Consider the following 21,099-nt stretch of genomic DNA (forward strand, 5'->3'; position numbering starts at 1 on the left):
GGACTGAAAAGTCCAGATTGTGCGATTCTTATCAGATATGTGATTTACTGGCAATGTACAGTACGGGGGGGGGGGGTTGAGAGGGAGAAGTGGGGGAGGTTCCTCCAGTTGCGACAATGTTTAAAGTCTGGAGGGGCATGTCATGCGCCACCCATACGGCTCACCACCACCACTCCAGATCACAGCGCCGAGCCAGGGGGTGCCCACTGCCAACGTTGTAAATGCTGCCATTAAAATGTTTGTTTTAATTCTGACCTCAGAGTCACAGCTAATAAACAAGAAAGGCAGTGGGAAATTGAAAAACAAACTCAATGCAGCTGTCGGACTGGCTGGTTCACAACAGCATTTTAACGGCGTCCTTTAATTTCAGCTTCTATGAATAGATCCCATACACAGCACGTTGCATACTGAGCAGCCAAGGAAGCCTTGTGTCGTTCCCCCCCCCCAACTCACTGGTATGCTGTACGTGTCCCGTTTACAGCATTTAAAATAAATAAATAGATAGATAGGTCCCTCAATCTTGTCCTCTTGTTTCCAGAACTAGCTCATGTTTGAGGAAGCCTTTAGCAAAGTGTCCTATAGCCGACCTGAACTGATTTACCTAACTATGCAGCCCTGAGAGTCTTTGTGTGGAGCCCTGCATAGGGAAGTTTTTAACGTGTGATGTCCTACTATGGTTTTATGGTTTGCTAGAAGCCGCCCAGAGTGGCTGGGGCAACCCAGTCAGATGGGCAGCAGATAAATTATTATTATTGTTAATATTGTTATTATTATGACTATTTTAACTTTGTACAGTGCCCTAGACATGGTGTCACCCCAGGGCATAGTGGGGAGTTAAAATGACAACTCCTGGACCCAGCCACCTTTTCAAAGATGACCCCAGGGCAGGCATCAAGAGTGAGCACTGACTGTACTCTCCAACATTTCACAGAGCAAAATAAGGACAGGGAATAGGCATAGCCATCCTCATAGCAAATATAACAACATATAGGTGGGGAGGCTGTTGTAAAAAAAAAAAAACTATAGGAAGAGGGGCCTTTTAAGCATACCCCATAATACTTAGGGCATTGGAGGGTGTTCGGTGCACTGCTCAGCAGTCCTCACAACAAACCTTTAAAGTAGGCCAGTGCTAATTATCCCCAGATTGTACTTCAGAAGGCTGAGGGGACAGCAGTTTACCTAAAGCCACTTAGTCTAGAGAAGAGGTTAGACTTGGCAACTCATGCCCCCCAACGCCCTTCCTTTCCATTCCATCTCTGCATTATCAGGCATGAAAAGTTCTCCTTATATCGATGTTTTATGGACTTCTCCAAAATTCACTAGAATACCTTTTTAACAAGTAGCGCCGCTGCTTTTAAGAGCCCTATTATACAGCCTATGAAAATAGCTTTGCAGGGCCTGTATAATTGCTAACAGTTAAGTGCTAATGGCATTATATAAACAGGCTTCGAAGCGGTCTGTTCATAAATGCTACTCAGGGCAATATAAACCCTACATGAGCCAAGGAATTGGGACACCAAAGACTTAAAAAAAAAAAAAACAGGCCATGAAGAAAACGACATGGAGGGGGTGATAATCTCTATTGCATGGGTTTCATGAGTCATATCACATGCTATGATTTCCTGCACAGAAACAAACTTTGAAATCCTGCAATACACAGCAACAAGCTTTGTGATTATGTGTGTTGCTGGAACCTATGACATTTCCTCTGGGAAGCCAGTTCCCCACTCTCTGTCCAATAGCCCCAACTCCCTGGAAGCAGCAATAAGGTTTGGCCCCTCCAGGTGCTGCTAAACTCGCAACTCTCATCAGCATGGCCAATGGCCAAGGATGATGGCAGCTGTAGTTCAGCAACAACTGGAGGGCCAGAGGCTCTCCACAAAAGGCTAAGCTCTCTCTGTGTGCAAGGCTAAGAATCAGTGTGACACAGGGGTATAGCGTGGGGAGGTACCAGGGAGGCCACTACCCCGAGCACACAATTTTTGAGGGGGCGTGAATCAGGTGCCCCAGCATAGCCCAGCCCAGTGCTACTCTCCAGCCTCCAAGGGCCACGTTGGCTGGCTGTGGCCGCAGTTTGCTTCAATGAGAGCAGGGTCACTCCAGTGGTGTCAGTGGCGAGGGCTGGGCTGGAGGCCTGGCACATGTGCCCACCTAGGCTGGGTGTAGGCAACTGACGCTACATCGCTGCTGTAACATCAGGAGCCAAGACATCCATTGCCATGATGTGCTCTTTGGTTGGAATATTCCAAGTGCAACGTGGCAGTCTGCACTGTAGATGTCAAATATTCTTCACCATTTGGGGGACATCTTGCTACCACTGCTACTCCACAGTATTTGTACAGCATCAGAACGATCAAGGTTGCTTGACATATGTAATCACAATAAAACTTGAAGACAACTGCCTGGTAGGCCAACTGCATTGTCCCAGTAGAGCAAACTGAAGGCAGCAAGATAGGGCCACAGATGTTCCCCACCCTTGGATTAGGTGATGAACTCTAGCCTTTGCAGCAGGTCCTAATTGATGCCACCTTAGGAAAGCCCTTCACTTACTCAGGAACCTGTGGAACTGTAGGAAAATTCCAAAACAGCTCAGGCCCAGCAGACCACATAAAACCGATGTCCTATTAAACCGCTTGTGGTGGAAACAGACAGGACAGACACAATTACTTCAATAACTTTTGCCGTTATTAGCTCAGCAGCTTGCTCAATTCCAACCTAAATTACAAGATGTCTTTTAATAATGTACGCTCAATAATACAGGAGTCGCTTGCCCAGATCCTGGAGACCGGAGGCTAGACAAATCGCCCGTTTAGTCTAGCCTGGCCTAAGATGGAGCAATTGATTCTACTGGATAACAATTTAATCCTTTCCCCTCCTCCTCTTGTTATCAAGATTACACACACTTAGAATTCCTGGCAGAGTGTCATGTACAACATTAAGAGCTTGGAGGCCAATTCATAAACATCTTAATCAACCAGCCTCCTATGGTGTAGGTTCCTCCCGTCTGTGACGACCTCCCAAACTGTAGTCCGAGGCGCCTTTGGTCGAGGAGAACTTGTGGATTTACATTTACAGGTCAGATGTGTTTCTATCAGGGTCACTGTAAGCATCCGTGATGTTTGTAAACTGTTTGGACCTCTTTAAATAAGGGAGATGATTCAAGGCTTAATTCCGCCTAATGAAACTTTTAATAGGGAAAAAAATCCTGTGGTGTTTGGCTGTGGATCTCACATACCAGGGTGCAAACGCACCTTTAGACTCACTGGGTGGCCTCTGGCAAAGTAAAAGTCAGCGGGTGGCAGGATCTGGACCAGCATGGGTTGGAATTGTTGCTGCATTCAAACTGCTGCTAAACTCCCCAGATGACCCTGGGTCAGGAGCTCTTTCAGCCTAGCTTACATTACAGGGCTATTGGTTTGAATTGCTGCTGCATTTGAATTGCTGCTGAAACTCCCCGGATTACCTTGAACCAGGAGCTCTTTCAGCCTAGCTTACCTCGCAGGGTCATTCTAAGGACACCGGCATTATTGCTCTAATGTATTTGCAAATTGCAAGGATGGAAGACCTGCAGCTCTCCAAATTATGTCCTCCAGATGCTGCTGCACTCCCAGTTCCCACCAGCCCTAGCCAGCACAGCCAATGGTCAGGAATAATGGGAGTTGGAGTCCAACAGCATTTGGAGGGCCAAGTGTAATTTATTTTTTTTAAGTGATGAATTATTTGGTAGTGGTTACTTTTTTGTAAGCCACCTTGTGCTCTAGAATTGGAGTGGAAGGGCGGGCCCAAAATCACCCCAATGAATTAATTAAATGGGGTCTTCCTGTGTGTGCTGATGCCACCCGCATCTCTTGAAGGAAAGGGTAGAGAAAAATAAATTGCTGATCATCTATTTTCTAAATGTTTGTTTTTAATCCAACACAGCGAAAACAATGCTGGAGGCAGAAGTTATGAGTTACCAGTCTCTGCAGCCACAGCAGGCGCTGTGATTCTCCACTGGTTTGACTTCACCCCCAGAGGTGCGCTCCATTGTCTCTTGAGACAGATGGGTGCCAACAACAATGTTTTAGATTGCAATTCTGAGGGCAGGGAAGGTCTCATCACAGATAAATGTAACAAATGAGAGGGTGCTGATTTTTAATTTCTTTAGCAAAGCTGGTTTATACCTCCTTAGCAAGTCTACATCCCAGTTCAAAAACTGTGGCAGACAGAAGCAGGTGCTGGAAATGGGGCACATGAGTGCAGAAGCCCTACACAGAAATACATGGCAAGATCTACAAATGCTATGATTAAAACACAGCTTCCCCTTTCCCCACCACTATCTCCTGTCACAAGCAGTAAGAGCAACAGAACTCTGAGCCACACACAGTTATTAAGGAGTTCTGACATAACAGATGGGCTGTCAAGCGTAAGTCCAACTAGCCACTGTAAGCAGGGGAAAGAGAGGACATCCATTCCGTTTTTGTTCTCTGAAATGTGATTTCATCCCAAACCTCTTCGAGGCATTTTAATTCACTTTAAAACTCATTAATTTAGGCAAGCGGAAGCTCTTGATCTTCCACGGACCCTGTTTCACTGACCGCCATGCAGTCAATCAAAAAGTTATTACTCTTGTCGTAGGAAGGATAATAAACAAGTTATGCTGTCGGCTGGACGAGATTACACGGACAGGATGCATTCTACCTGCCCACAAGCCTTATTCAGCTGAAAGTAGGAAGGAGAGGGGCAAAGGTGCTTTCTTTGAGGCTTTAAATATCATTTTCAGATCACTTCTCTCCCCACCCATCACCGGGGGGGGGGGGAGCACTAATACTAAGAAAGAAGTCCAAGTTACATCTCCAGGTTAAGCATTAAGTGCAAAAGGATAAGTGGTGTCAAATCTATGAGAATATTTGCACAAACCTCAAGAAATAAAATAAGAAAAATCTCTGTGCGTGTGACATCTGTTCCAACTGGAATACAACGGATGAGGAAACCTTTTATTAACCTAACTTTTCAGATACATTAATGCCCATTTCCTACAGATATTGGATGTAATTTCTTGACCCAGTGCAGATATAATGCTTCCAATATCTCAGCATGGTAAGAAGATGGACAGCAAGCTACAAAGTCATGTCTTCCTTCCCCAGTGGCAGATATGGGGAACCATATGCCGTAGGACTCCAGCGTCTATCAATCCCAGTCAGTCAGGGGTCATGGGAGCTGGAGTCAGTAACATCTGGAGGGCTGCTGGTCCCCCATCCCTTACTCATAGGGAGCTGCCTTTTGCAATGGGTTCATCTAGCTCAGGCACAGGCAAACTCGGTCCTCCAGATGTTTTGGGACTACAACTCCCATCATCCCTAGCGAACAGGACCAGTGGTCAAGGATGATGGGAATTGTAGTCTCAAAAACATATGGAGGGCCAAGTTTGCCTATGCCTGATCTAGCTCAATGTTGTCCTCACACACTGGCAGTGATTCTTCTGGGTTTTAGACAGAGGATATTCCCAGCCCTACCTGGAGGTTCCAGCAACTGAACCTGGGGCCTTCAGCATGCAAAGCAGGGACTCTACACCTGAGCTGCATCCCTCCTCAAGGATTATATGTCTGCAACCCCACACCATGCCCATGTCTTTGGCTACTGACAAATGGAAATAGCATCCGACTTCCTTGGACTGGGATTTCCAGCAAGACTGCATCGAGAACCACAATAACAGAAGGCTACACCCTCACCCCCGTGTTTGTAGCAAGAAGAATATGATGAGATGAAGAGCAAACAAGTCACTTACCACTAGGGTTGAAAGACATGCAGCAGATGGGCTTCTCATGTGCTGGGAAGTGAGCCACAATGCCATCGCTGTCCGAGTCCTCGCTTACCAGCACCTGTGCAGTAACGGAAAGAACAGAAGAAGAGTGGCGTACCTGCATTTTATCCTCTTTACATTCACAGTCCAAGGGTTGTGGCAAAGTTACGTGTGTGTGTGTGTGATGCATTTATTTGCATTTCTGATATATTTCAATACAGGCAAGGTATAAATAAAAATAATATGAAAAGAAAAGAATCTCTGAAATAATAATAAAGTAGAAATTTAGAAATAACAGAAAACAGAACACATTCCTTGACTGACTTCCCATGCTCTCCTTCCATGGTTCCTTATATCTCCTCCTTTTCTTGTGTTTTCTTGGTTCAGCCAGTCTATCGCAACTCCTTATTTTAACTCTAGTTATTTCTTACACTGCTGAGAATCTTACCATCCTTCTAGGCTGATCGTCTGCTTATAATACTTTTTCATATACTCAATAAAAAATATCCAGTCCTCCTTATGTCTTTTATCATTTTGATTTCTTATTCTAATGGTCATCCCCCCCTACCTCCACATATTCTAACAATTTGATATGCCATTCTTCTTTCGTTGGCACCTTATTTGTTTTCCATTTTTGCGCTAATAACACATGGGCAGCTGTTGCCACACACAGGAACGAATTTCTCTCTTTTGTTGGTAACTTCTGTTGTTATTAAACCCAACAAAAATGCTTCTGAATTTTTAGCAAATGATTTTTTAAACATTTTTTAAAGTTCATTATAGATCATTTCCCAATAGTTTTTAATTATGCTACACAACCACCACATGTGGTAAAAGGATCCCTGTGCCATCTTACATTTCCAACAGTTACCCTTTGTTGATTTTGACATTTTTGCTAGTTTGTTTGGCATCAAATACCACCTGTGCATCATCTTCATGAGTTTTCCGCTTAGTGTGTAGCATGCCATAAACGTTAAATTTAATTTCCATGGTTGTTCCCATAATGCAAAATCAATGTTTTGTCCCATGTCTCTGGCCCAACTTATCAATGATTTCACCATTTTGTCCTTTGTGTCCCACTCAAGTAATAAATTATACATTTTAGATAATATTTTAACCCTGGAGCCTAATAACTCTCTTTCAAGCTGCGAGTTTTGTTCCGCAAATCCACATTTTTTATCTAACCTAAATGATGCATTCAACTGATGGTAACTTAACAAATCTGCCACCTGATCCTTTATCTCTCCATACTCTTTCAATTTATATTCCTCCCCGGTGACTGTTAGCAAGTCTCTATAATGTACTCCAATTTGTCTGTGTATAAATTTTTTCCTTGCAAGGGCTTCTGTTGGTGACAACAACATATGTGTTTTCCTTTCTAATAAGTTATTGTATTTTCCCCATACCCTATACAGGTTTTTTCATAATTATGTGGTTTGAGAAACTCTTATAATTTTGCCCTTCCTGTACCACAATACAAAGTTACCTGTTTTTATACTGTCACGTTCAGAAGAAACTCTACACAGAAAGTAAAGACAGAAAAAATGGCACGTTCTACACCAGGTGCAGGGAACTTGAAGCCCTGTAAACATTACTGGGTTACAAGTCCAGTCTTCTTTGGCTACTGGCCATCCTGGCTAGCTGGGGCTGATGGGAGATGGAGTCCAGCAACATCTAGCAGGCAGCAGGCTTTGACCTTTCTAGCAAAAGGAATCGCTTCCAACCAACCCACTGGAGGCTGAACCACAGCACCAGTTTCCTCCACCCTTTCTCCCTGGCATGTAGTTATGAAACCAATAATGCTGGAGAGAAGTGGGGGAAACACATGACAGGGCCACATTGTATGTTCACATTACAGGGAGAGGAGCTAGGAGTCAATATGGTGTTGCTGCTGCTGGATAGTGACAGCCCTGCATTGCCTGTTCTTGCTCAAGGATAGCATCGCCAAGCCCACCCAACCCTTGGCACCACTGTGCTCATCCATTTCCCTCTTCCAAACGCTTGTACAACACTATAAACATGAACATGCAACATCCTCTGCCTGTGCCAACCATCTAAGGAAGAATAAGTAGCACAGAAACATTTTCCAAGGCAAATGTTTCAGAATAAAACTGGTAGCTCATCCATGGCCATTTGGTGGATAAACTCAACCAGAGATGACATACCTTGTTACTGCTGTGTACTGCAATGCAGCCAGGTAAGAGCCACCTGTGGTGCAAAGCAAGGCAAGGTGGGCAAGCCTCAGGCAATACACAATACACAAGAAAGGTTCAGGCTGGATGCCCAGGTTGTGTCCTGGGAAACAGAGCTCTGAAGTGGCTCCAAAAAGGAGAAAGCTAAACCTGAGGCCTTCTGTAGGAGCAAGAGCAGGTGCAGCCTGATTGTTAGCCCCACCTGTGCTGCAAGATGCTATTCTGCTTAAAGAAGCCCAGCCCTCTCTGCTGATCTCCTGCTGTGACAGAGCAGAGGAGCCTTGGGTCTTACTGGTACTTTTGCAGTGGAGCCTCCGAGTCAGAGGCAGACAGTGTCATATTCTCAATCTAGGCTCTGTGCTGGCCCTGCAGGTTCATCTGACAGTAGCACATGTGGGACTGGCCCTGCACGCCCTTGGTTCTTCTGCTTCAGAGTCCTCACCCTCATCCCCTGACAATGAGGAATCAAACCCCTGGGTCGTGATTCTATCATGACTTCTGAGCACAGAATGGCGTTTTCATTTGGGATGCTGCACTAAAGGAGGAAGGCAAGTAATAAGGCTGGCCCAAGCCATTTGCTCCCTGGTGCGAAGGACAAGATGGCACCCTCTCCCTGCTTCCCTGCACAGGGAATTTTACTTCCAACACTGGTGACATGCTGCTGCAGCTGGGGCTTAGGGAGCTTAGGACAGACTGTGTGGTTCCGTCCACCAACAGAAATGGCTGGAGGAAATGGCTGCCCCTCAGCAACTGCCACCTGAGGCCACTGTCTTATTTTGCCTAATAGTAGGGCCAGCCTAGGTAGACAGACAGACAGACAGACAGATGTTTCAAGGTATAGCAGCAACTTGATCACAACAAACCAACAGGGGCCAGTTTAGAGCTTGGCATCCTTACCACCCCTACTCCACCCCTTTTCAGTTTTCTCCTGAAGGATGCATTCCCCCCCTCTGAAAATCCATGACCCCTTCTCTATGAAAAATGACATTTAATTAATATTATTTATTAGAACATCCCTGTTCTGCTCTGGACATGAAGGAAACCTATTTGAGAGTGCATCAAGAGAGAAAATGCCAGGACACCAGGGGTTGGACTAGATGACCCTTTGGGTCCCTTCCAACTCTAAGGTTCTATGAAACCTTCAAGCTTCCATGAACTGTTGGCACAACTGTATCTTTTTTGTTTGATTCCAACATTAACAGACAGGACAATATTTGGGGCCTGGATTGAATTAGAGAGGAGAATTCCTTTATTTAGTAGACAGCAGCGGGGGCTTTTTAAAGAAAAAAAAATACATATTCTGTCATTGGTGGCACAGATTTGCTGGGCAGAGTTTAGTCATGAGCAGATGGGATGAGTTCCCTCCTGTGTTTTCACAGGAGAGATATCAGACACCTTGGCTTTGAAGTCCAGACAAGTTCCTGACTTTTCATCAGATTTTTGCAACTGTCCATAATGGTCAGCCACAGACTGGCTTGGGAAGAGGAAAGGCCATTAAACAGGATCATCAAACCCAAAAAAGGTGACGCAGTGGGCATGATGATATCAGAGAAACATCCAATGAAGCTAAATGCTCAAAGATTCAGGAAAGATGAAAGAAAGTACACCTTCATGTAGCACACAGTTCAGCTATGGGACACGCTCTTGTAGTAGGCAGTGACTCCCAGCAACTCAGAGGGCTTTAAAAGACAATTGGAGAAATTCATGGAGGGATAAGGCTATCAATGGCTTCTAGCCATGATGGCTAAGCTCTCCCTCCATAGTCAGTATTGCTTCTGAATACCAGCTACTAGAAACCACAGGAGAGGAGAGTTGCTCTTCTGCTCAAATCCTGCTTGCAGGTTTCCCACAGGCATCTGGTTGGCCACTGGACTAGATGGGCCATTGGCTATTGGTTAACATGGCCAAGCCAGGTTCAAATTCAAAGTTACTGTGCAGCAGTAGATAATCCATATTGAGTTGCTGGCCTGATTAGACCCAACGCACTTGGACAGAACAGTCCTCAAACAGAGACCTTCAAATGTTCTTTGTATTGCATGGACACACAATCCAAGGGTGAGGGACCTTTGGCCCTCCAGATACCGCAGAAGTACCACTCCCATCAGCCCTAGGAAGCATGGACAATGGCTAGGGGTGATGGGAGTTGTAGTTTGGCGACATCTGGACGACCAAGGATTCTCCACACCTGTTCTAGGCCTAACTGTACATTACTTGAACAAATACATTTCTAAGAACAAGGTAGCTTCTAGAAGCTCCAAGAAAGCCCCATAACCATTTCAGGTTCTGTACATTTCCCTCAAGCTCAGATACCAGGCTGTAAAACAACACACACACTCCATATCCAGAACTCTCTCTCTTAACAAGCCAGCCTTGTAGATGTCAGAAAAGGCAAGTAAATAAGATGATCCTCTGTGGTACAGAGAAGCCGCACTTGGGCTTCTGGAGAGATCAAGCCCTTAACATCCTTCCTTCCCCCACGGCAGCACCACCTTCTTCCGACCCCAAAGCCTTGGCCTGTCGCCGCCATCCCTGAAAGCGCATTAGAAAAACTCTTTCAGAGGCAAGGTTCATAAATCTGACCATTATCCTGCGTAACGCACAGGAACGCAATATTTCCTCAGTTATATCTCCTCCGATCAAGAAAGGAGAAGCAAGTAGGCACTCAAGAAATCAACATTAAGTCTCCCTTCTGTCAAGACCCCAAAAATCACCACTTGTCTTGTCAGCTGCTCGACCTCACTTCCCCAAAGAGAGCTGACGATTTTCAAAAGGGAACAGATTCGACCTCAAGGGCTTAAGTGAACACACTCGGCTCCATCAACTGACTGGATTAAAGTTCAACAGAGAGACTGACATTGCTAGACAGTGGAGGACACAGGTGGAACGTCCCTTTAAAACAGGAGGACAAATGATTATAAAAGACTAACGTGACCTTCAGGTGTCCTGAGAAAAACCCCAAAGAACTGGATTTGCTTGCAGTAAAGGAGACAGATTTAGAATTGTGGTACAGACACACACATTGCAAGGCATCCTGGTTTTATTCTGTGTGATTTTTGGCCTGCATTGTGCCACAATTAATTTACCTCACATTTTTCTACCTCTTGACCATTCCCATGTATGTATTTATTTAAGAATTTCTGTGCCACCTTTCAAAACATGAGAGAGTTTTCTCAAGGGGTCTTACATTAAATATATATGAATAGGTAATTAAAATACCAAGAGCTAAAAGATCAGCAAAAATCACCTTGGATCTGCAAACCAATATATACAATCAAATATATAATAATAAAATGCAAATATATATGAGCAGTATTATTTTAATATCCTGACCACCTCTTCACACAAAGACAGACTGAAAAAGGAAAGTCCAAGGCTCACCTAAAAAAAATGAAGGAGTCAAACATGCCTTTTTTGAGGGAGGGTGGTCCCAGAGACATGAAGCCAACACTAAAAAGGCCCTGTTTTAGGCAGGGTCATCTGGCTCAGCTCCTAACTCTGAACAAGATGTTTCTAGTGTGGTGGTGCTGCCCATGGGCTGTTTACTGGCCTGTTCTAGATCCCCTTGATTGCCTATTGAATGGTAACAATGGACTGGGATTTTCTGATAGACTGGGCCCTAGATCACATGACTGAGATGAAAATGGTTTGGAATAGGTGGAAGTCTGTCCTTGCCTCATCTGCCATGCCCCTGGAACACCCCTTTTTGGAGACCTGCACTGGGGTATCTCAAGCTTATCCGGGGTCAGGGACTAATGTAACCCTGGCTCAGGTTATGAAAAAACAGGACCCGCCCGATCCAAACTCTCTCACCCCGGGTTTGGATTGTGCTGCCAGTGGGTGTACCACCCTCCCAATGCCCTCCAGACACCCGGCTCCACTTCATCAGCCTCAGTAGATTCTGCAATCCTGAAGTCTACCCACGTTTGTTTGTGGCACGGAACATATTTAATTGGGCATTGAAGTGAAGTAGATGCCTTTCTCCTTCATTTCTGACCTGCCTGAGTGCACTGGATTGCAATGCCTCATTTGATCTGTGTTTGATCTTTTCTTACTGTATGCTGGAGCGGGTTGTGTTGTGTGTGTCTCCCCCCCCCCCCCGCTTAAATAAAGAGCAACAGAAGGCAGACTAAACAATTTAGGAACCTAACCCAGGAATTCAAATATCGCATGAACCCTTGTAACCACAGCAGCATCTTCAACCGTATTCATTCATCCAGACGGGTCGGCGTTTGAAATTTCCTACTGCTGAGTTGTGGCCCTTACAGGATTGCTATGTTTCGAGTTCCCATTTACGTTGTTGGCATTGTGTTGCGCACATACTCCTGAAGAGGGAAATGTGTATGTGGATCAACTGAATGAAGCTGAAATAATAGACAAGACAAAGAGCCGTTCCCCTAGCTTTAATGGTGCCCTTTTATCCAATCTTTAAAGACATCTCTAGCCTGGTAGCCAGAGGCGACAAGAAATTTCATGCAGGTGATTGAGAAGGCTAGGGGAGAAAGGGAGAGAGGACTCCTTAAAAGAAGGCCTGGACTGAAAAACTGCCTTCTGTACAGACCCTATTGGGTGCTGAGATCGGCAGAGTGGGCCCTCTTGCTGGTTCCTCCGCCCTCATAAGGCCAGGGCCTTCTCTGTGGCAGCCCCTAAACTGTGGAGCTCCCTCCTCATAGAGCTGCGTCTGGCACTTTCATTGTACAGCTTCCGGAGAAGGTCAAAGATGCACCACTTTACCCTGGATTTTTGACACTTGAGCTGTATATATTTTTAGGACCCATCTCATTTTTATGATTTTTAATTGTTTTTAATTGTTTTTAATGTTGTGCTTTAATTTTGCAACCCATCCAGGGACCTTAGAATGAAGGATGGGCAATAGATAGATAAAAAGTAAGTATTTATCCTTCTGCTTTTTTTGCAGCACCAAATTGGTTTTTTTAAATTGCGAAGCCCTCATCTGTCCAATCTGACAGAGCCAATATAATGTCAGCTTCAATTTTTTTAAGATGTTCAGCAGCAATAATGGGTGGAGAAAAAAGAACTCTGAAAGAAAAACAATGAGCACCTCAAAACATTTATAGCTAAGGTCAAACATCAGTAGGGAGAAGAAGGAGGGGGAAGCTAAATGTGATAAATCTGCAACGTTAACAGCTGCTTCCCTTTTAATAGAATCCAGCGTAAACTCAGAGCAGCCTTTGGCTTGGCTCGAGCCATTAATCTGCGACAAAAATGTCTTCTTGAGAAAAAGCAGAGCCCCTTTAATAAAAGTTAAGGCAGACAGTATTGGGTTCAGAGGGAATCCTGTTGCTTTTTTATATATAAAGAGAATTATTCAATAATAAGTGCAGATAGAAAGCACACAGAGAGAAAAAAAACCCAGGGGAAGTCAACACTGAGGGTAGCAGACTGCGTTATCTGCAAAAAGAGAGTTTTGCTGTAAATAAACACTGGCGACAACATGGACTAATGAAAGTCTACATGGTAGGTTTAAGTTTTATTGTTGGGAGGTCATTTATTTGTTAAGTTCTTGGCCTGAGGCCCACGGATGGCTTTTCTCATAGAGTCTTGATACTTGATAAGCATCTTTCATTGGCCATGGTTTTTTTCCTTTTTTAAAAATCAAATCCTTAAACTGAATGAAAATTAACTTTGCATGTTGCTGCTATTGGCCATGCCTCTCTTCCCTCACCAAATTTTATTGTCTTCTATATTACAATACACTAATAAAGGGGTTTGTGGGGCAGTGCGGGGGGGGGGGCAGTTGCACAGAAAAGCGTATTCTTTTTTCAACAGCGTATTCTTTGCATACAGTTAGAAGCTCTGCTTTCACGCAGAAAGCAAAACTTGGGAGGATGCGAAATAAAGAGGAACCTTCAATGTTTGCTTCTCTGCTTATTAAATCTATATACCACCCTTTCTCCTCAAAGGGTGCCCAAGGCAGCTAGTAACATTAAATTTGATAGGGCCATACTCAAAACAATCATTAAAGTGATTATTTAAATCTGCAGTGCCCCGAATGTTCCTATCCCCTTCCAGGTGCCTGGACAAATAAATATGTATTTGGATTTTGCCTGGAGGGTAAGTTTATCAATGGCTATGAGCCATCATGGCAATGGTTTACCTCCACTGTTGGAGGCAATATGCCTATGGATGCCTGTTGTTGGGAAAGTCAGCGGGAGAGGGTTGCTGTTACACTCGGGTCCTGATTGTGGGCTTCCCATTGGGGCACCTGGCTGGCCACTGTGAGAACAGGATGCTGTGCTAAATGGACCACTGGCCTGATCCAACAGGACTCTTACTGCATTCTTAACATGGGCAGGGAAGGGGACTGGCAGAACTCCCCAACAGGAGGGAGTTTGCCCCCCAAAAGGACATCTGTGACTAGGCAACCGTTGTCTAACACACTTCTGGAAGGGGGGGCTGGATTTTAAACCCTCCGTCATTTTAAAGCACCACGCAGGGCTCTGTGACTTCAAAGCACCCAAACACCGAACACATCACTGTGACATCAGGTGATTGACAGCTGGGCAGTCACAGAGGCCAGAATCTGGTAAGGATCTAGTCTGTGGAGCCAAAAAGAGTATCCCAGCCTTAGTCTTTGCAGATTGACAGCAATGCAGATTGGTCTGTTTTAGCTATTGGCGTGTGTAGGGGGGTGAGTTTTGTCAGTATGCTAGTTGAAGTGTCTGCTGCTGGCTGAATTGTCTCCATTTTATGCCAAGTTGGATTTGATAGCTGGATTTTAAATCAATGAACTATTGCCGGTTCAGCTTTATTGTTTTATTATTGAATCGTTGGTATGCTATGCTCTTACATTTTATTCCGCTTGATGTGGCATGTCACCTGGAGGATTTTCTTTTTATTAGGCAGCTCAAAATTGGAAATAAATGCATACATAAAAAGAGCTCAAGGTTCAAACTAGGAATCTCAGTGCCCAATGACCTGGCCTAGTGAGTCACTTGTGTGGGTTCAGAATTGCTGCCGCCTTCAAGCACACAGGAAGCTGCCTTATACCAAGTGCTACCTTACACCAAGCTTCTAGCCCTCATGGCGGCACAGAGATGGATTCTGAAAGATTGTGGGCAATGCCTTTTGAAACAAAAGCCAGAGGGCTAACAGAGTAAGAATTCCAGTGTTGGTGTGTTGGTTATGGGGTCCTTCATAAGAAGCTAGAAAGCTGTCTTGTTCTGAATCAGACCATTGGCCTATCTAGATCAATACTGTCTACACAGACTGGCAGCAGCTCTGCAAGGTTTCAGGCAGGGGTCTTTCCCAGTCCTACCTAAGCACATCAGGGTTTGAACATGGGCCCTGTTGGAAGTTTGAGAGCAACTCAGCTTGTACAAGAGGGGTTTGTGTGGAGTTAAGACAGATATGGAACCTCCCGATTCCCAGACTATCCCTGTACCTCTATCTCTATGCTGACTTCTCTATCTCTTCGTTATTTAGAAAGATACATCTAAGTTTGCATCCTGTTTATAACTTCCTGCTCCTCACACCTATCTCTCAGACCACAAGATAAAAAGTCATCTTTGAACTACCCTCCAAGAGAACAAAGGAGAAAGATGGCTGCATTGTTCTTCTCTAGACCAGTTAGACTAAAACGAGGAACTTTTTCTACCAGCCATGTATTTCCTACGATAAACTACTTCATTATGTTGGGGGTGTGTGTGTGTGTGAGAGAGAGAGAGAGAGAGAGAGAGAGAGAGAGAGAGAGAGAGAGAGAGAGAGAGAGAGAGAGGTATTCCAACAGGTAAAGTCTCCTCCTTAACCAAAATTCACAAGACAGGCACTCTTACTCTTCTAAAGTTATCCCAACAGGCCCTTTTGTATTCACTGAGATACAACCCTTCCGCATTGGACCCTGTGATTGGCAGGCAGTGATTCACACAATATGGTAAGCCAAAAGGACTGTGCAAATTTGAAGGCTCCCAGAGAGAAGCTTGTAGCTGCTTTGCCGCTCCTTGGTTTTTCTGCTCCCATGCTGTGCAGCACATTGTCCAAGCCCAGGCTTGATGTTAAACTCTTTCTCCTTGCTAACCACAAGCTGTAGCCGAGGTTTGCTCTTTGCGGAGCAGAAAAGCAGTCACAAGCTCTTCAAGAGGAGTCCATGTGGTCCCATCAACCATAGGTTGGCTCACCATGGCATGTGAACAAGGTTCATTACGAAGCTTCTGAACCAGCCACATGAATACCAGGACCTTGGCCTTCTGGTCAACAGGACAGCATCGTCCAATCACTGCACATCGATTTCTGTGCTCTGCTCTGCACTGAGTTACACCGCATTCCTCTGCCTTAAATTTCAGCCAGTGATGGGTGGCAGAGGGGATGGCTTGGAGAATACACCCTCCAGGCCTGGGTTCGAGTACCTAGCCTTAGCAAGTGTAGGTCTATGCATGCTTTGACTTACTGGATTAAGGCAGACTTCCCCAACTTGGTGCTCTCCAGAAGTTTTTGACTATTATCTCACATCAGCCCTGAAGACTCTGTTGGCTGGGACTTATGGGAGTCGTAGTCCAAAACATCTGGAGAGCACTAAGTTGGGGGAGGCTGGGTTAGGGCAACTATTGCAATAAAAAAATATTGCTTTTCTTTTTCTTTTTCTTTCTGTTACCATGCAGCTATACAAGACATTTAGCAGGTTTAAAGTGAGGCCCAAAACTGCAAGGCTTTTGAGAAAGGTCATTATTTCAGACCAACTCTGGGTGGTCCCACCCAATGAATTAATTAAGTCAAAAATCAAAAGGTCAAAAGAAAACATCAGTCCAGCCACTAAAAGTTTATGCGTTTAATTTCAATTAGGGGAAGGGGGGCAGAAAAAGAGGAAATCTGTATATCTTTGTTTTCACTCATTTCAACTAATTGATGGCTCCAAAGAAACGACCATTACATCTAACTGAAAAGTTTGCTAACACTTCATTAAAAGGAAGTTTAAACAAGCTCACAAACCTTGTTAATGTATTTGGGTTGACCACAAAGTTGTTTGGGCTTCTCGGTAATTATTTTTATTCAGCTTTCAAATATAAACACAACAGCCAAGTCCAATAATTCAACTATATATATATATATATATATATATATATATATATATAACCTGATGCTACAGTTCTGTTTCAAAAACTACCACTGTTGGGGGCTGACTACGTAAACTGCTACCACAAGCAATTTTTCACAAAAAGGTGTCTGTGCTGAGAAAAGTTCACTAAAATATTTTCCGTCCAACAGGTTCCACAGCCTGAAGAGCAAAAGCAAACCTTTATTCTCCCATATACTGTATGGTCTCTAAGTAAGCTTTTCAGGGTACAAAAGTCACAAGAACTGGGTTCACATCTCAGATATGCAGGGGCATTTTCCAAGTAACCTCAATCTTTCTGAACTTGCTCTTCTAGAATTGTTGTGAGAACAAGAGGGGATAGTCCACGACTGCGTGTACCATAGCGCACATTTAAAGCACATGACTTCCCCCAAATAATCATGGGAACTGCCGTTTGCTATGTGTGCTGGGAATTGAAGCTCTGTGGGCGAGTAAACTGCAGCTCCCAGGATTCTTTGGGGAAAGCTGTGTGCTGTAGAATGTATGGTGTGCATGCAGTCACTCTCCTGGTAACCAGAGGTGAGAAGGAATTGCATGCAGATTCCCTCCAGTACTGGGGGCAGGAACCCTCTGAATGCCAGCTGATGAGAATCACAAGTGGACAACAGGCTGTTGCACTCAAGCCCTGCTGATGGGCTTTCCATTCTGGCTGGCCACTCTGAGAACAGGATGCTAGACTAGATGGGCCTTTGGCCTGATCCAGCAGTCAGGCTCCTTTTAGGTTCTTATGGACTCTATTATATTGGCCCGTCATAAGCCGCTGGCCACACGGGAGACATGACAACAGGCTGGTGTGAGAGCTGAGGGACCGAGAAAGCAAAAACTGCAGGCAGAATACCTTTTCCTTTTATGAAGATCATGCCGCAAAACACTGAGGCCCACCCTCACCACTGGAAAAGTTCTAAATTGTTAATTCCAACAGTGTTTCAAGATCCCCAGGCTCAAAAGAACAAGGGCTGGCATGTTATTCCTGGCTTGGAACAGTCCAAGTACAGAGCCTGTAGTTATTCTGTGATACTTCAGGGGCGTCAGACAAAAAAAACCAAAACCCCGGAACCCTCAACTTAGCAATAATGCCTTACTTATATTTCACCATGTAGTTGAATAACTCAAGCGCTTTTCTTTTTACACCTATACACAACACTCACACACTACAAAACCCCCAAAGTTTTTCACCAAATCCATTAAGCAGGCTGGCTCACGATTGCTATAAAGATCAGAGGCCAAGTTCATTACAGACAAAAATCCTCTAAATCATATATAAGGCAACTTAAAAACCTAAGATAAATCATTTTATTACTAAAGCTATTGCTGGAGGAGTCTGGGAGCAGACACTGAACGTCAGAAATAATGACTGCATTAAAAAAGGCTTCATGAGAAATTTATGAAGTAGAATTTCTTTCTGCCTCCTCCGCTCCCCCACCCCACCCCTGGCCCATTCTCCTGGCACTGTAGGAAAAGCCAAGAAAATATTTTCCAGGAAAGCATAATAAACTCTGAATGGATCAACAACCTTATACTGAGATAATTGAACCTTATAAAAACTTAAAATGAAATATTTTGGGTTTCCCCCACCACCTTTTGGGTTTCGTGTTATTTTGCATTTAAGTAGGTCCCTGGAGGTCAAACGAAGAAAGTATTTCTTTGAACCGGTTTCTCAAGGAACAGGCTCCAAGCAACACGTTTGAAGCTGGAAAACAATTGTTATTTTAGAAAAATTAGGGGGTTTGGGAAAGAGAAGGACTATCGGCATAGTAAGTCGCACACAATATGGTTTAAACTGAAGTGCAGGAGAGCCAGATTTGTTCTGTGCACCAGTGTGGTTAAGTAGAGTAGCACTCCCCCAACACCATTCCTTTCCGTTGTTGCTTGATCACAATTGCCATCATCCTTGGCCATGAGGCTGATGGAAGTTGGAGTCCCAACAGCATCTGGTGGGCACCAGGTTGGGGGGAAATGGGTTAGAGTATTGACCTAGACCAAGGAGACCCAAGCTGAAATTCTCACCCAGCCATGAAGCTCACTTGGTAACCTTGAGTCAGTCCCTACCTCTGCCTATTCACAGGACGGTTGGGAGAATCAAATTGAAGACAGAAGCAGTAAACCATATATTCCTCCTGAAACCCTTGTTGGGAGAGCAATGTCCTGGCTCAAAATACAGAGGCAGAGCCTCTTACTTGGAAGAAAGAGACCTTTACTTAGGCAAGTTACGATACAGGCTTGGCGACAGGCACAGCACTCAAGAGTCGTGATCTGGGAGTTTAGGAGCAGGGCAAGAAGTACGAACTGGATGGAAGCAATGAAGATATCCCAACAAGTTTTCCCATTCCTCATTTGAAAGTGAGGTGTAGCATGCTCCCTTGCAGGAATGTCATGTTTGCAAGCGTGTACTTCGTCAGGGTGGGGTGGGTCTCCCCCATCTGCGAAGGCATTGCATGGTTCTAGGTGACAAAGCCTGCATCCTCCTGCTCAGTCTCCTGTTCAGGCTCCCCCATCAGATGAATAGCTCCCTTCACTGAGACACTCTGCTCTGCAGGAAGGTCAGAGGATAGAGCAGGCACCGTTGTTCTCCATTCCAAAGTGTCTGCCTCCAACCCAGGTTCCCACCATTCCTTCTGCTCCTGCTCCGACAGTAATGCGGGGCTCATGACTAGTAAGATATAAATGCTATAAACAATAATTAATAAATCTGGTGCAGCTACCTAGGTCCTGACAGCTTCTGGGAGAGATTACTGCAATGCATGGTATTTGGAGCTGCCTGTGAAGACTGTTCAGAAACTTCAGATAGTTAAGCTGTGAAGCTGTTAACTGGTATAGATGCTCATGCCCCACATACTGTTTCCACATGCTACAGGCAGTGAGGCTCATTCCAAACAGTGAAGTCTGCTATCTTATGATGGGATAACTTCCTTTTTCTAGTTTATATTTCACCCCACCCAGAAATAAAAATAAAACCTCCTCTTTTCCAATGCAGAAAAAACAGAATGTTGCATCCACTAGGCATTGTATAGGAATGGTGGGTGGGGAGGAGAGGGGTGTTCTCAGACAATTTTATTTGGCAAAATAACAGAACACAAGAAGATCAGGTCAGCTGCCCATCTGCTCTCACAGTGCCCAACCAGATGTCTTAGCGGGAAGACAGCAAACAGGACCTGAGTGCAACAGTGCTCTCCGCTCCTGCAACTTCCAACAAATTGGTATTGAGAGGTACGCTGTCTAAGAGTTGGAGGCAGAACACAGACATCAAGGTTGGTAGCCATGGATAGGTATACCCTGCATGAATTTGCCTAATCCTCTTTTAAAGCTATCCAAGTTGACTATCAGTGCCTCTTGTGGGGGAAAATGCCATAGTTTGACTATGTGTTATGTGAAGGACTTTCTTTTGTTGGTTCTGAATCTTCCACCATTCAGCACTGGATAGTTCCAATATCAATGCACTTTATCTATAGATACTTGCTAGAAAAAAGCTAAATGCGGCCAGTCAGGTGCCCATGAGAAGTCAGCAAGCAGGGCCTGATGCAACAGTGCTCTCATGGCCTGCAGTTTCCAGCAACTGGTATTCAGAGGAATCTTGGTCTCGAATGATGGAGGGAGACCACAGCCATTGTGGCTAGATGCCATTGATAGAAGCACTGCTAGCACAGTGCTGTTTACCTACTATCAACTGGGAAATGTTGGGGGTTAGTGCAAACATTCAGGATCACTGGCAAGTTACTCCTTATGACTCTTCTTACTCAGTATTGCAATAGTTAAAGCCTGCCAATGAGGCCCTCTAAGAAGCAACACAATCTCAACCTCTCTCTCTCTCTCTCTCTCTCTCTCTCTCTCTTAGCAGTTGCTTTGGGCCCTCGGGTGGTCCCACTCCATTACGGATTCATCATTGCAATCAGGCCGTACCCACATCACACAAGTGGTCACCCCCAATCAACATCAGTGTCAGGCAATTACAAGAAAGATGCGGAGCGACACTTCACACTTGGCACTGTCAAAAATGTCACTTAGCTGAGTCCTCTTCAGCTGCATGAGAGCTGGCTTTC

General features: G+C 44.7%; 1 protein-coding gene across 12 annotated transcripts in view; it reads right to left on the reverse strand.

The window, feature by feature from the left end:
• The window catches only part of BCAS3 (BCAS3 microtubule associated cell migration factor), a 451,567-nt gene that overhangs the window by 348,179 nt on the left and 82,289 nt on the right, over positions 1 to 21,099 (reverse strand). For all 12 annotated transcript variants that reach the window (XM_083587575.1, XM_083587565.1, XM_083587567.1 and 9 more), the window contains one exon: positions 5,768 to 5,861. In XM_083587575.1, the coding sequence (XP_083443701.1) occupies positions 5,768 to 5,861 (94 nt within the window). The remainder of the gene's footprint in view (positions 1 to 5,767; positions 5,862 to 21,099) is intronic.

The sequence above is a fragment of the Podarcis filfolensis genome, assembly GCF_964270895.1.
Source record: "Podarcis filfolensis genome assembly, chromosome: 15".
Classification (NCBI taxonomy): domain Eukaryota; kingdom Metazoa; phylum Chordata; class Lepidosauria; order Squamata; family Lacertidae; genus Podarcis; species Podarcis filfolensis.